This window comes from Falco cherrug, chromosome 7 (assembly GCF_023634085.1).
Source record: "Falco cherrug isolate bFalChe1 chromosome 7, bFalChe1.pri, whole genome shotgun sequence".
NCBI classification, from domain to species: Eukaryota; Metazoa; Chordata; class Aves; order Falconiformes; family Falconidae; genus Falco; species Falco cherrug.
Window position 1 is genome coordinate 56,935,195 of NC_073703.1, and position 16,293 is coordinate 56,951,487.

General features: G+C 35.4%; 1 protein-coding gene across 3 annotated transcripts in view; it reads left to right on the top strand.

The window, feature by feature from the left end:
• The window catches only part of DPH6 (diphthamine biosynthesis 6), a 210,215-nt gene that overhangs the window by 68,237 nt on the left and 125,685 nt on the right, over nt 1–16,293 (top strand). For all 3 annotated transcript variants that reach the window (XM_055716488.1, XM_055716490.1, XM_055716489.1), the window contains 2 exons: nt 3,139–3,233; nt 9,662–9,753. In XM_055716488.1, coding sequence (XP_055572463.1) covers nt 3,139–3,233; nt 9,662–9,753 — 187 coding nt within the window. The remainder of the gene's footprint in view (nt 1–3,138; nt 3,234–9,661; nt 9,754–16,293) is intronic.

The window sequence follows — 16,293 nt, forward strand, 5'->3', positions numbered from 1 at the left end:
ATAATTGCTAAATTATTAAATTGCTTTCATGTCCCACTGCTTCCTATATACCAGGAGCCCTAGCTTTTTACAGTAAAGAATTTGTTGGCAACTTGACAAATCTCAGGGGCTGCTCACACTCTCCTTAGAATTTTTTATTAGAATGGTATATTATGGTTATGTTTTTCTGTACTCTCTCTGCTAGTAGACAATAAGAAAATGTTTAGTCATTTCTATGCTTGCCTTAGAAGTTGATGAGTACTTCTTGATCTAAATATCATTTCTGTAATTATACAGAGATTGCTAAGTGTTACAATTTCTGTCTGGGAGCACAGTTTTCACTTCAAATAGGAAGCACTTGAATTCATATCTTTTATCTTTGCTTACTAAACTTAAATGAGAAAGTCAGCTTTAATCCTTGTGATTCATTCCCAAGGTAGAAAGAGATTGTTCTTCCAGTTATGTTTGGGCTGATCCTTTAATATACCTTGTGTTTCATTCTGTATTTGAGTTAAGATTAGGTTTGTGTGGTCTAGAAGATGTTTTCATCTTATATTGCTTTTGGATTTTGAATTGGACTTGCATTTTAAGTTAAATGTAATTTGTGAATTTGCTGTTTTCTGGCTTATCTGAACTAGAAGGCAGATTTAGCAATCATAAAATTTAGATTAGAGTCTAAGCTGTTGTATTGTTATGAATTTAACATCCAACTTGCAAAACAAAATAATTGGTCTCCAAAAAATGCTAATATTCTAAATGACTAAAAGGCAAAGTTCTGTTGTCATTGATGACATTTTAAAAATATTGCTGACTTTGTTAAATGAACATTAAGAGTCTGTTCTATGAGCTGCTGAATATCCTCAGTTCCTGTTGACATTAGCAGGAACTGAAAATCCTTTAGCACCTTGTATAATTGGTGTCAAGAATGATCTTGAAGCCATTGACATTGCAAATTAGTATTTCCCACAACAAAGATAGGAAATAGTCTCACATCTTTTGAGTATTCAATGTTAATTGCCAATAATTATTCTAGGCACTGATGTTTACAAGCAGAGCTACCAGTTTTGAGAACAGTCACTCCTTGTATTCACTGTGGAAAGGTTACAGTTAGATTTTTTCTAGTTTTTTTCTCTTTCACTTTTTTAATAGTTTTGTGTAGGGTTTTTTGCACTAGAAGCAACAACAGAGGAAGAATAAAAGGTTTTGACTAACTGTTTTGTAGGTTGTCCGTTCTTGTTGCATCAACATTAATTATTCTTGATATATTTGTCCTATAGAAACCTTGTTGCCATTGTTGACAGATGGAGGGTTTTTTTATGTGAGGAGTGTAATTTTTTAATGAGCACTTGATTAAAGGTTTTCTTCTGCTCCTTTTCTTTAGAAGAAAATGTGAACGAAAAAATGAAAAATACCTCTCATAACAAGACATTGAAAAGTGAATTAATATATGTTCCAAAAGAGATTTAGATTTTATACCACCACACAACTAAACAGTCACATAGAACATTACCAAGATATTATTTTCTCAGAGCATTTATACTTTTCTCCAAAATAGAGGCTGAAGAGGATTCAGGCCTTTTGTTTAACTAACTGAATTTTAGATTTAAAATGTGGTGTTTGACTTTATGAAAACATTCAAGTTCATGTATTTAATTTTCTTCTGTCACACCTAATTTTGAATTATTTTTGTCAGCTAAGGTGATGGCTGAACTTGTAAACAGTCTTTGAACTATAAAAATAAAAAACTTTGAAAGAGCTGTAAAGTAACTCAAACTATACATTCAGCCTCAACAATAAAAATACAGTCTCTTTGAACTATAAAAATAAAAAACTTTGAAAGAGAGCTGTAAAGTAACACAAACTATACATTCAGCCTCAACAATAAAAATACAGTTTCACTTGAATGTATCAGATAGACTTGCTCCACAGATATTCTTGTAACCATATGAAAATTGAATGTGCAATGCCTAAATAACCCAGTCTCATGCTTACCTAAAAATAGATGAACAGATTTAAAATTGTTTGCTAGCCCCAGACAGACTTTTTCAAACCCTCTCCTACATTTTGTGGAGAACTGCATTGCTACTTTGACTGTAGAAGCATCATGGGTGGGCATCTGTTCCTCTAAGGAAAAGCATAAGGTGGTTAAATAAATATTCCCAATAGTAACGTCGGTGTTTGCAGTGGAGTCGAGGCTGCAGTTCATTCTTAACAGCAGAATGTTAGTGCTTGCTTAATGTGAACCTGTACAGGACTTAGCTTGAAGCAGCTAGTGCTGGGACACTTTTAGAAGGTGATATAATCTGCTGCTGAGGAGATTAATTTCTCCTGGAGAAAAAGGACGAGTGTCCCCATGGTCCAGCATGGTACAGGTGCTTGATTACTCCCTATCAGTACGGTACATTAATACAGAATTAAAGAATTCAGAATCTGTGCAGTCCTTACTCCAGCAAAAAAACTTTGTTCCTGCTCCATTTATAAAGCAGGGAATAATTAAGACAGTCATGTTTCTCATTTTGAATGTCTTGGTTTATGTAGTTATGTGTTTTAGGGGGATATCCAGAGCTTCAGGAATATTCATGAATATATGTGTTGATTTAGAAAGTATATTCAGTACGATTTATAAATGAAACAACATATTGCTACCTCGTTAGATCTTGCTTTGGCTTTTTACTTAGGGAACTCTTGTTGGTTCTAGTTGTTAGAATTTTTTGAAAGAACAGATATTTACCAAAATATAGAATGTAGTTGTTGAATCTGTTGCCAAAAATTGTGTTCATTGTATATTTCTATGTGAAGTGTCGCTACTTGCGTTGATTTACAGTTCAAGATTCTCACAGAAGTGAACTATCTGTGCTAGAGAAAGATAGTCAAATATGGGAGGCTGAGCAACCTTTCAAGGCCACTGAGGAATAATGATTAAGAATTAGTTTGTTTATCTGAATGTTACAGGGCCAGTTCTAATATATAACATATTGGTAATTTTTAGGTCATTGCAATACTCATACAAAGAAATCAGGAACCCTTTATGTTATATCTGGGCTTTTTTCAGCCTTGTAATAAGTAGTCTTTTAGGAAGCGCACCTTGAAATTTTCAGCAAAATGTATTAATAGACTGCTTTAATTTTAATTTAAATTTTAATTTCTCTTTTGTGTTAGCTTTCTGAGAAATATGGAGTCCACATTTGCGGAGAAGGTGGAGAATATGAAACATTCACTCTGGACTGCCCTCTATTTAAGAAGAAGATAGTTGTGTAAGAAACAGTTTCTTCCATTTCCTTATGTTAAAGTAATGGTAACATGTTCACATTTAGCTTGGGGCAGCTTTTGCTGGCAGAGGTAAAACATGTCCTCTAAGTTCACACTCACTTTGTTTAACACTGGCAAAGTCCTCTGAAAACCTAAATCAATACCTGACAAGACGAGGCCTTCATAGAGGGCTATAAACTTTTCAGACATTTGCACTTTCGTTTACTTGCTGATTATGGCCTGCAGTAAAACTGGTACCTACACACTGACACTTTTATCCTTTCATGAAGTGCGAATTGCCTGTAATATTTATCTTTCATTACAGCTACATTTGATAAACTGCCACATCAGTAGCCTGTGGGTTCCATTAACTGTGTCTATGTATGTGTGTGTTTTAAGTTCAGCAGCTTAGAATGACAACGGTAAACATTTTTCTTCAATTACTAGAGGATATTTTAAATACAAACTTTGCATGAATCCATCTCATTTACACTGAGTATTTATTCCTTTGACATAAATTTCTAAAATCTGTGTAGTGGGATATGGAAACTATTTGTGTCTTGATGCAAGGTTCTTATTAGTCTGTTAAAGAGCTAAGCCTGCTTGAGTGAGATGTTTTGACGGCTGGTCCTTTTCTTAGCCAAGTAAACAGGCTAGCAATCATGTATTGGTGATACTTGGTCATCTTAGGGAAGGTCAAGATTAAGGAGCATATAGACATGATTAAGGCTTTAATGGTGAAGGTCTGTTTGTTTCATTTTTCTGTAAGAGTGGGATCTGTCCTTGTAAGGAACAGAGAACCAAAGCTGTTAACTCTGTTTCATCGCATGGCATTTGGGAGAAGAGCAACAGACAAACTGGTAAAAGGCATGGCAGCTGCTCTAGCAGATGTCTGCTGAACTATTGGTTGACTGGAAGATACATCCTCTGGAGTGAATTAAAAAACTAGATAATCTGAGTCCGGAGATACCTCCATGCAGGAAAGCTATAGAATTCTTTAGTAAAAAGAAGATTCAGAAAGTAACAACGTAGAATCTTTAAACTGGATTTAAGTTCATGGATGGAAATATGAATGTATATGGGCCAGGAAACAAAGAGTCTTGAAGAAGATTCTCTGAGGGGAACCAGGTGCTAGGTAGAAGCCATAGTTTGTCAGCCAACCTGCTGAGTAGTAGGAGCTGGAAAGTTGAGTAGGAAGTTAGAATAAAATGTGTATGATGCTTGGGTACATCTTATTGCAGATAAACTTGGGTAAAAAGGACAAAACTCCTCAGTATGCCCTCAGAATCAGCTCAGTCTCTTCTAGCAAAAAAGAAAATACTGTGAAATCATTGCTAGAGCATGATTAATTTTTGCATTCGAAGTCTGATATGATTTCTGTTAAACTGACAAATTCTTGTCAATTCCAGTAGGTGTCAGAGGCAGAATTTTGTGAAACACTGTCATTTAGATTAATACTACCCATTACCAGCCATGTGGCCTATTCAGTGTTTATATTGCAACACTTGGAACAAAAAGTATACTTCAGAAAAAAATAGGTAGATTTTAACTGAAAGATTAAATGTGCTTATGTCAGTGTTTGCACTTAAATGTGTTTGATTATTTACATTCTTTCTGTTTATTTTGAGGCTTATGTTACAGTTTAAAGTTGGGAGTTCATTGGTATTGGATGCATAATTTCCCATCCTCCTTTTCAAAGCTGTCTGCACAGATGCAACAGATTGGAGAAAACTATCTCAAATCTCATGAGAAATTCTTGATTGATGTAGTGTGGAGAGGTGTGTTTGGGTTTTTTTTCACAGAATTTTAGGAACATTTTTAGGAAAGTACATCGTGCCGTTCGTTTCAGATCAACCAAATACCAGTTTAAGCAGAAATATCTTATAATATATTTAAAATGTATTTCTGGGTATCAGTGGTTTAATGACCATCCAAGCAACTAGGAAAAGCTAAATGAGAGGTGGTTTGGTTGTATTTATTTCTATTGGTGACACTCCAAATAATAATAAAAGTTGACAATAAATGCAAAAAAAAATACAGGAAAAGACAAATACATAAATCAGTGGGTATTTAATAATAAATATATGGCACAGCAGACTCTTAAAGAGTTACTCAGCTAGTCCTAAATATACATTTCCATAATGGAAACTGAATAGCTACACTGGCATTGTGTGTTTCTGGCTTGATTAGCCCTGCTTAGCTCTTACATTATTCATGTTGTAAAGACACGTCTTTTGAGGGGCCATTCATGTGAAATCTATTACTTTATGAACTTCTAAAGAAAAATATATTATAGATTCTTTGTCATTAAATAAGTTGCAAGTTTCTTTATTTTCTGCTTTTCATTCTTCTCATGTACCCTGAATCTGAACAGACTTTGTAATTGTATTGTTAACTATGCTAGTATAGTTTCCAAATGTTTAGATAGCCATGGTTTTGGTATACACCCTGATACAGTTTTTGAAGCTTAAATGCAGTTGTAAGAATTACAATTTAGAGGTTAAAACTTGTCAGGATTTTTAAGGTCCCTAAATTCCAGACCTCCTTAAAGAGATCTTCCTAGAGAAGGTTCTTAGGAAGACATTGAAATTTACTTTTGCCACCGGAACAGGTATGATGTATTAACCTTGGCTGGCTAACCGGTGACCACCAAGCTGTTCTCACTCCCCTCCTTGGCAAGACAAGGGGAGAAAATAAAATGAAAAAGCTTGTAGATCAAGGTAAGAACAGAGCGATGGCTTGCCAATTACTGTAATAGACAAACCAGAGTCAACTTGGGAAAATTTATTTAATTTATTTCAAATTAAAAAAACCCCCAAACACTAGGATAGTAAGAAACAGAGACAACTAAAAACACCTCTCCCCACCCTGTTCTTCCCAGGCTAACTTCACGCCTTTGTTCCTGACGTCTATACCCTCTCCACTGAGCAGTGCCAGGGGATGGGGAATGGGGGTTGTGGTCAGTTTGTAACACCGAGTCTCTGCTGCTCCCTTCACACTTTTCCCCTGCTCCAGCCTGAGTCTACTCCATGGGCTGCAGTCCCTCACAAACTGTTCCAGCATGGGTGTTTCCCACGGGGCAGCTCTTTGAGAACTGCTCCAGTGCAGGCCCATTCCATGGGGTACATCCTTCAGGAACAGACTGCTCTGATAGGGGTCCCCCATGGGCCACAGTTCCTCTCAGAAACCTGCTCCCGCATGAGCTTCGTTCCACTGGCCACAGTTCCTGCCAGGAGCCTGCTCCAGCATGGGGTCCTCCACAGGCTGTAGTTATGTATATCTGTTCTGATGTGGTCCTCCGTGGGCTGCAAGGGAACAACCTGCTTCACCATGGTCTTTTCCACAGGCTGCACGAAACCTCTGTGCTGGCACTTGGAGCACCTCCTCCCACTCCTCCTTCATTCACCTTGGTGTCTGTGGGGCTGTTTCTCTCATGTTTTTCTCACTCCTGTCACAGCTGCTGCACAGAATTTTTACCCTTTAAAAAATACATTAAGAGGCATCACCAGTGTTGCTGATGCCCCTTGGTCTCTTCTCATAGAGGCCACCCCTGCAGACCACCCCCCAATAACAGAACCTTGCCACATAAACCCAGTATGACAGGAGAAAATCCAATATGCCTGTCACTTATAACACTACTTTCAGCTAGTGTTTTCACTGGTTAATGTCTTTGTCACATTAAACTTGTGACAAAATATATTTCTACAGTATATCCTTTGAAAAAGAAAGATATATGGTAGTACAGGAAAAGAAAAATATAACCTTGATGTGTTACTTACTATGGAGAAGTGGGACTTTAACATAAGACTATATGATGAATTTTGCTTTTGAATATTAAATTGAATTCTTCCCATTCTTCTCAATCTTAATTAAAAAATATGCTTCACAAAGGAAGCATGGCAGATTGAGTGAAAGACTTGAGAATAAACAAAATCTAGCAGTGAAAGCAAGATCTTAAAATCAAAATAGTCAACCAAGTGTCAGATGGGGTTTTATCTAGTTTTCCCAGGTAGACTTTTGTAATCCATTTGTCAGCTTTCTTATGCTCAGTATTTGAGAGGTACGAAGCAATTCCTGTCCTTTTTACACTGGTATTTAAAGTGCAACTGATTGACACCTCTTCAAATCATAAAGATATATTTGTCATCTTATGTGAATGCCATCTAATATCTACCCTTATGATAAAAGCTCATTTGTATTTATGGAACACGGAATAGTTTGTGGGGGTTTATTTCAGGTTAATTGGCATATTTGAAATATTTGGGAAATATAACTTTGCTTTTATATACTTTACCATGAACTCTGTGTTTAGGTTTCTAAATTCTAGGTTTGGAGTTAAGAACAAATCTGTAAACAAGAAGAAATAATCATGTACTGAGAGCACTGATTATAGTCTCAGACTTGCTCTAACTTCTCATTGTTGTCCTGTGAAAATGTTATGCAGTGTTTTAAAATGATTGGATATTTCCTAGATCTTCAGGGAGACTTGAGAGATCAGATGGTTATGATTTCAAAAAATAGATAATTAGGACAGTTTTTCAACTATTCTTCATTGTTTTTCAAAGTCTTCTGAAAATGTTCAACAGAGTTCCTGTGTTCCCATCACAATCAAACATGAATCACTTTTAATTCAAAAGACATACATTAATGACCCTAAATTTTTGTTTTTCCATTCTGATGCAAGCTTTTCTGATAATGTAGTTTTAAGTAGATATGCATCACTGGTAAGTACCAGACCTCCCCATACAGGACTTGAACAACAATCAAGAAATGTTTACTGAGAATATCCTCAGACATTGAGGATACCCAGGTGCCAGGTACCACTGAAGTCTGGGTGTCTGTTTTATAATTTCTAATTATATATTCCTTTTACTAAAGATTTCCAAAGTTATTTTCTACCTGTTTCTGTTAGAAGACACCATGGTCATTTGAAAAGAATGATTTTAAACTTAAAGGACTGTCTTTAAGATATCTTAAAGAAATAAGTGATATTTTAATCTTGAAGAATCTTGATAATAACTCTCAAGAATGAAGCTAAAGGCTTATTTATCAAAATACTTTAAAAATTTACCGAAAGGGAAGTAGAGCTGCTTATGTTAAAGGTATTTCTCATTATTGTGCAATGTAGTAATGATGATTATGTTCAGCGTTTTGTTACTTTAAATCCCAAAACACATTTTCTAGAACAAATATTTGCATTAATTTTACACTTTCATTGAGTTAGTGGAATGTGGCCAAGACTTCAACTGTTTCCAGTTTGCATGCGTTCTATATGGCATTGCTAGAAATCTATCTCATCTCATAGAATACTGTGAAGGTATCAAGGGCACTGTGGTTTCAAGAAAATTATCTTTGTGTCCTTAGCCTTACTTAAAACACTTTTCATTTTTTTTTGGTATTGCATCCGAGTTTCTCTTATGTTTTCTTTGAGTTTCTCACTTTCAGATGTTTGTTTCATAGAGCTACCTTTTTCTTAAGTAGTAAAACCATGCAGATGGATATAACAGATACTGCCTCTTGTGAATCAAAGTGCGACAGATTGTGTCTGTAAAAATGAATACTAGAATTAACTAATTTGAATCAGCACACAGGAAGTTTGTCATTGTTACCCACACATTTGGCATTAAAAAGTTGTGTCTAGTAGTCTTCAATATCAGATGCAAGATCAGTTTCTCAGTGTGAAATATTGTATCTTGTTAATACTTCAAGAACTAATCCCTGGAGCATTAATCAAGAAGAATGGACTTTTAAAAAAAATCTCCTGTTGATGAAATTAAAAGATTGCTTTGCATATTATTCTCTATAATGTAAAACATAGTGTCATTTATACTTTCATAGACTACAGCTAACTGAATCTCTCAATACTGGTGTGGAAGTATGGGAAAATAATGGAAGATGGGGGAGGAGGATTGTAAACATGCTCAAGTGACTTGCAGCTGGGGTGTCAAAAAACACATAGATCATACTAATTGTTGTTTGGCCTTGTGTGTTGGACAAGTACAACATCGTGTTTAGGTAACATAGGCCTGTGATAGACTTAGAGGCACCCTATCGAACATGCTTGAGATTCCTGCCCTGCTGTGGGAAGGGTTAAAACAAAGTGGTAAATTACGCCTGCGCAAATCCCTGCAGGTTCAGTCATCTTCTAGCATGGGCCGCCGTGGTGCCTGTGTGCCTGCTTTGTGCCTCTGCTCAGGTGCTGCTTTGAGGATCCCCCAGCTGGTGAGGTAACGAAAATGAATTTACTCTGCATTTCATCTGTGGTTTTGTGGCTGTTCCTGCACCCTGCCCATGCTGGCTCACACAGGAAGTATAGAATGGGATTAATAGATTTTCAATGAGTTAACTTGGAGTCTGTGTTAAACAGTGACTAAATATTGTCTATATGTAAAATTATATACAAATATTTGATGATAAGCATTTTGTATTTCAGAGATTCAGCCAAAGTGGTTATGCATTCAGCTGATGCATTTGCACCTGTGGCCTACCTTCATTTTTTAAAATTACATCTGGAGAATAAGGCAAGTAGATTGCAAAAGTTATCTTCCTTTAAAGCTATATGTATGCTTTCTATTTTTATGTTGCTTTGTCACAGTTTGGGGTGAACTTACATTTTCTCATGTGAGTATACTTTCAAATAACAATGTACATATTTAGTTGAATTTCAGAACTTGCCATAAAGAAAAAACACAAATGATGCCTTGTGTCAAATGAATGAATGGAGGTAGTATATTTGTGTAGCATTTTTCATCTTGAAACCAGAAGGTGCTCAGCCAATATGGTTCAATCAAGCATGTGTGTAACCTGTGCAGTACAGGCTAGGCACACTGTGGAACACAGATGTATTAGGAAACTATGAACAGCATTGATTTGCTGGGGAGTGGCATCTCTTTTTGCTGTTTCTGATCAAAAGAGGATGATTTAAGAACTTCCTGACCCACTAGTGCTTGAGTTTTAAACGCAATGTTATTTGGTTTAGTTTTTCCATATGAAAGATACACCTAATGAATGACTTCCAATCATGCAGAGATTATACTGGTCAAAGATCTTAAATGAGTTGTTAGCAGTTCACTGGGATTCATCCTCTTAGCTCATGATTCCACAGAAACAGCAGAACAGGAATAAGAACTCCTAGTGGTGTAAATATTGCAGACTTGTATGGGAACCAGAACTTTGCTCTTTTTCTTTTCATTATTTTATGGATAAAATGATAATTTTTTTTCCCTCCTGAATATAAGTACTGGTATTTTGTTGAAGGGAGTGCCTCATGGTCTTCCTACTACTGTTGACATCCTTTTTGTATAGGATTTCCTACTTCTTTCTACAGTGAAGGTCACTGAACCTCTTCTAGGGGCAGGGATTGTTATAGGATGTTATTATATTGGTATTTTACATTTCATGTCTCTTGAGTGACTACATGTCCTGAATTTCTTTCAATTCATGCCTCCCCGCCCCCTTTTAATTTTATTGTTCCAAACAGATAAAATACTTGTACATTTTTCTTCCATGATGGCCTCATTCTTGCCTTGGAAAGTAAATTATATTTCATCCTGTCAATTTCTAGTTTGGGATTTCTTTCAAAAATAAAACATTAAATATTTGTGTGGGAGGCTGTGAAAAGGATATCAACTAACTATGTGAAGCAAAACCAAATAGGCTGAATAAAGGAAAATTTTGGAGTGGGGCATGGTAGGGAAGAGTGATAATATATTAATATTTCTTTGGGGGGAGCTGACTTTATTGCTCATGGCAAACTTGATGCTGAAATGCACCATACATCACTACAATGTGACAGGCTTGGGAAAATGAAAAACATAAAGCTTTACATAAATCAGGAAAAAAATCATATTAAAATGCATAACATTTTAGATAAGAATCAAGATTTTACTTTTATCTGTTCAGAAGCTCTTTTCCCCTTCTTATGTAGATGTTTTAGATTTGGTTAAAGCCTCACAATTTCAAGCAGTGGTGTAGTAAATCATATTTCAAATCCATTGTAGACAAAGCTGTCACACTCTCAAAGGGGTAAGGTTTACAGAGGCTTGCCCTGGATTTTGGTGTCTTGTATAATGTCTTGATTAGTTAAAAGGAAAATAGTCTATTTTCTGAAGTGGTTGTATCATAAGGAAAAGCATTAGAATCTTTTGGCTTTAAATTATTCTATATCACGACAAAATAAGCTAAGTTTTCTAGAAGTTATGAATATGGAGAACCAGTCAGTCTTTTAAAGCACAACTCATTACTAAGTTAGCACCATTTAACTGCGTAATGATAAAGAGATGCCTTCAAGATTTATGTGCTTGTAGTACTGTACTTGTTCTCGCTCTCTGGTGCTTACAAGCCCTACAAAAAAAATCAAGTATCAGTTCATAATCCAGCACTTAAAAGCCAGTCCTACAATAATGAATCACTGCAGGGAAGAACTGCTTTACAAGGAGAACTAATTTTAGTTTTGGGCTTTCGAGGGATTACTGAAAATTGGGCAAAAAATACTCTATTATGAACAATGTGTAAAAGTAGCCACTTGTGTAAGCACTTTGTATAAACCATTAATACACTGCACAGTGATGTGTAATTCTAGTAAGTATTATGACATCAGTTTTGTTATCATTTCAGCTGAGAGATACACATATATTTAACTTTTATTGTATATTCATTATCTTCGTCATGTGCCACAGGTGTTAATTTTACAGTCTTGAATTTACTTTTATAATCATTATGCAATTACAGCTAGTGTACCTTAGTCTCTGCTGTCTTTCCTCCTCTATAATGCATTTTCTTCAGCTAAATCTCTTCATGTTTAACTACAAAGCCTGCATAGAAATTTGTTTTAGATTGTTTCTGGCAGCAAAATGAGCCTTTGTGCCTGGGGGAAGATAACATTTTACTCACTGTTCTGGTTTAATACATTACTGTGCAACTTCAAGATGTGGTTTTGCATAATAATTGAAGCTTTTTTTAACACACCCTCTTTTCTTTCATTACCAGTGATACAGAAAAGGTTAAAGAGATAAGTAAAGATAAGATTTTATCTTTATTATTTCATTATATATTTATCTTTATTAAAACATTATTAAAAATCTGGTAAACATGGCTTAAGATAACTTTTTTGTATGCATTTTACACAAACTTTAATGCTAATACTTTTACACAAACATAATAATGCTAATAAAACACTAATGCACAAAATTTGGGAATGCCTCATTTACTTCATGGTAAAAATAAAGCCACCACTGTGATGTACACAATACAGATACCTAGCTTCATCAGTATTTTACTTTGGCAATAAGACTGTCATTTTGTACATTTAAAATGTAGAATTTTTTTATTGAGGAGGAGGCAATTTCTGAAGCATATAGCAGAATCTTTAAGTCAAGTGTCTCAGCTTTTTTTTTTTAATTTTTTATTTTTATTTATTTTTTAATATTTTCAATTAGGAAAAAGTACAGCTGTGAAACGATTTTTTTCCTTTGACAGTGCAGTGAACTTGCAAAAAAATTTTATTTTCCCCATATATATTATTTATTACTCTGCTAAATCGTGTTGGCTTTTGAATGATCAGAATCAGAAATTAAAGCTGTTGGAGCTTCTGCTAATGTTAACATAATTCTGATGGCAGTACTGAACATATTAGCTATCATTTGTGCTTTAAGATTTGCTCTTTTCCATATTTAATAATGAATACTTTGTTTCCCGAGTTCCAGTGAGGAGAAGCATATATGCCTCAAATAATACAGGCTGTGAAACTGCAGCCCATTAACTTAGGGTTTGTCCAGAATTAGAGGGAGTCATGTAGTTTTATTTCTACACTTGGCAGAAGAAAGGAGCCTGATTGTCTTTAAGAGATATAGAAATCATGCCTGCTGCTGCTCTTTCTTGTAGTTTACTATTGCATTATATTTACCTATCATAAGTGGATATTGTGAGGCTTATTTGTTTTCCTGTTTATAGAAGATCTTGACCTGTTTGGATGGAATGCGTCTCAGAAGTGCAAGCAGTTATGTCCCTGTTAGACATCAGCAAATCTATTTCACTGGTCAATTTGGAGATGATTTTAGACACACTTGTAAAAGTTAGAAAAGGTGGTTGAGAGATATTTACATGCCTTGTGTACTAAAGGAGCATGATCCTGCAGGTTAGATTTGATTTAACTTTGTAGCCTCTTTCTGTCCAGTTCCTTCTGGCCTGAGTTTAGTTGATCTCCATTTAGGACTTTAGCTGTAGAATTGTACTTTCTAAGTGATGTCAGGGGGAGCAAGAAGGAATTTCAAGTTGCAAAATATGTTTTGTTGGTGGCATTGTGGGTGGCATTTTTTGAATACTTTTGTCATCACTGAGTGATACTTCTCCTAGGTAACCTTTAGCTTCCCTTCTTCGTCATGAGATTGTAGATAACCCCTGTATCTATGTTGTCAAAACTTTATAAGAAATAACTGCCAAATCTTTTTGTAGACTGATTTATTTCAAACACTAAGATAATAAACAAAGGATTTTCTTTGCTACTGCATTTGATTGCAGAGTCAATCCAGTTCTCTCAGACAAGAGACTTTTTTGTTCTCTTTTCATAATGACGAGACTTTATTTGGAAGTCTTTCGGAGTAGAGGACTTTCTTTCATTTGTGTCTGTTTTGTACTTGAAATACTGCAAGGAGATGTATGTATGTGGTCTCTCATTATATTTATTTCAATGAATTCTGTTATCAAGGTACATCACAAAGAATAAAGAGATCATCATAGTCTTTTCTTATGTCTTCTGAGCTCTCTGCCCCACTGTATTATCATTGCTGATCAGTGGGAGAACCATCAATTTTGGAATTGTGTTGTGATAGGTTTTTATACCAGTTTCTGTAGTGGAGAATGTAAGCTTTTTAAGAAGGCAATCTGTTGTTTTCATAAAAGACCACTGCATGGAATTTCAGCTATATCAGTTAAAGTCCTTGCTCCAAGGCTTTTTCAACAGGATAATTTGGATCTTGGAACACTTGTGCATTCGCTTAACTTCATTCTGAGCACACTTGCATCAATGGCATGAGTTATGTGAATATAGTTAAGCATATGCATGCATGCAGGCTCTGATCCAAAATTAGGTTGGTATCACAATGTACAGTGGGTGTGGGAGAAACAGTGTAACAAATGAGAAAATATATTGCTTTTGTGAAGTAACATGAAAATGTTATGTGATTAAAATAGGTTCTATAAGATTTAATTAAAATGTCATTATAGGCAGGCTTGGTTTTTTTGTTTTTAAAGTGATGAGAATCTTATTCAGGGAAAGTTAGTCTGTTTGTGGCAGTCTATAACTTTAATTTTTAGCTTCTTAGATCACTTTCGCTATTGACAGGAATGGAAGACCAACATTTGTATGAGATTTGAATATAGCTACTAAACAGGGTCTGGCAGCTCTATTTAGGCTGGCATTGAGCCTGTTGTTCTTCTAGTGCCAGATTCCGCACCTAATACTTCTGCTGTAGCCTGCACCTGTGCCGCTGCAGAAAGTGATTGATTTCCTATGTTTTTGGAGCATTGTGGGAGTCAGCCTTGAATGAATGATTGTGATTTATCATAGGCAGTGAAATCAACAGTAGTCTATAATTATTTTTGTGGTCATTGGTGTATGTAAGAGATGTAGAATTTGTAGCATTAGAAGTTTCCAAAAAGTTTGCATCTGACCAGCTGTTTATGTATGTGTGTAAACACAGATGTATGATTTTATTTGTATCTGTTAAGCAATATTGATATAAGCTTAACAATCCATAAAATATTGACACATTTAGGGAAAAAGGTGTGACTGGATGATACAAAAATTTCATGTGGCATCGATTTGGGATATTTGTAATATTAACTAATTACAAAGCTACAGGGGAGTTCTGTAGGTTACACCAAACCAGTTGTGATACAGTCTGTGAGTCTCACTACACCCCCATGAATTTTTTTATGAAGCATATTTTTCAGAAAACTTGTTTAGAAACATAGTTGAAAGAACAATTTTCACAGATGGCATAAAAATGGAATAGGTGCTCTTTTCATGCTCACTTGCAGAGCATATAAATTCATTCCTTCAGTTTAGGAAATGGAGAGAAGTTACAGGTCTCTAATAGTGCTGACAGAAGATACTAGATCTTCTAAAAGGTAATTATGTAAATCTTGACAAAAGCAAGAAACAAAGTGGCTGTCATACTGGCAAGCTGGAACTTTACCCTTTTCAGTTCACGTGTTTTTTGCCTAGCGATGGATTGTTACACCATATTGAACTTAAAATCCAGGTGATGTAAAAAGAAAACCCAAAGCAGCATTGTGATGGTATCATTCATATCACCGTGTCTGTGCATGCTCATGCAGGAGGTAGGACCAAGTGGTGCAAACTCTGTATATGTTACGTTAGTATTCAGTGAATGCCTGTGCTATGCTGCAAATTCATTGTTTCATGATGTATGTTATAAATTACCCAGTGATGAAGGCAACTAATTTAATAAAACAACAATTTGCAAGAAGGAAGTGGTAGCACTTTTAGCACTTCATGCCACTATATGGTCTGTATATTTCTATGAAGCATTGTCTCATAGATAAAAAAGTAGAAACTTTAACAAAAATAGAAATAATTGAGTTTTCTTGGTTGTTGTAGAATAATCCAATTTAAGATCTATTTCAGTTACAGATTTGTGTTCCTGCTTCTTTATTTTCAGGGTCATACCCGAAGGGTTCAGGGCTATCAGGTAGCTCTTTGGGTAATGGCAAAATATATCAACCAACAGTAGTAGCTGAAGGTGTAATTCAATGAGTGGGAAATGGTATGGATGCTGTTGGATGCTTGTATATTGTAGTGTTGGAATGTATGTCGTGTTTGTGTTAAACTGCAGTTTTCATCTTTGTGCTATTATGTTACATTTAGTTGACTTCTTTTAACCTCTCATGTACAATTGATTCACGTAAAGTAGATTATTGCCTTGACTTTCATGCCTTTCTTGGAGGAATGAATAAAATTATGTCCAATCAAAGAACATCAGCCCCTCTTAGAGCATAGCTTTAGTGTTTACAGTGCTTATAAAACTCCCCTTGAATCCTTTT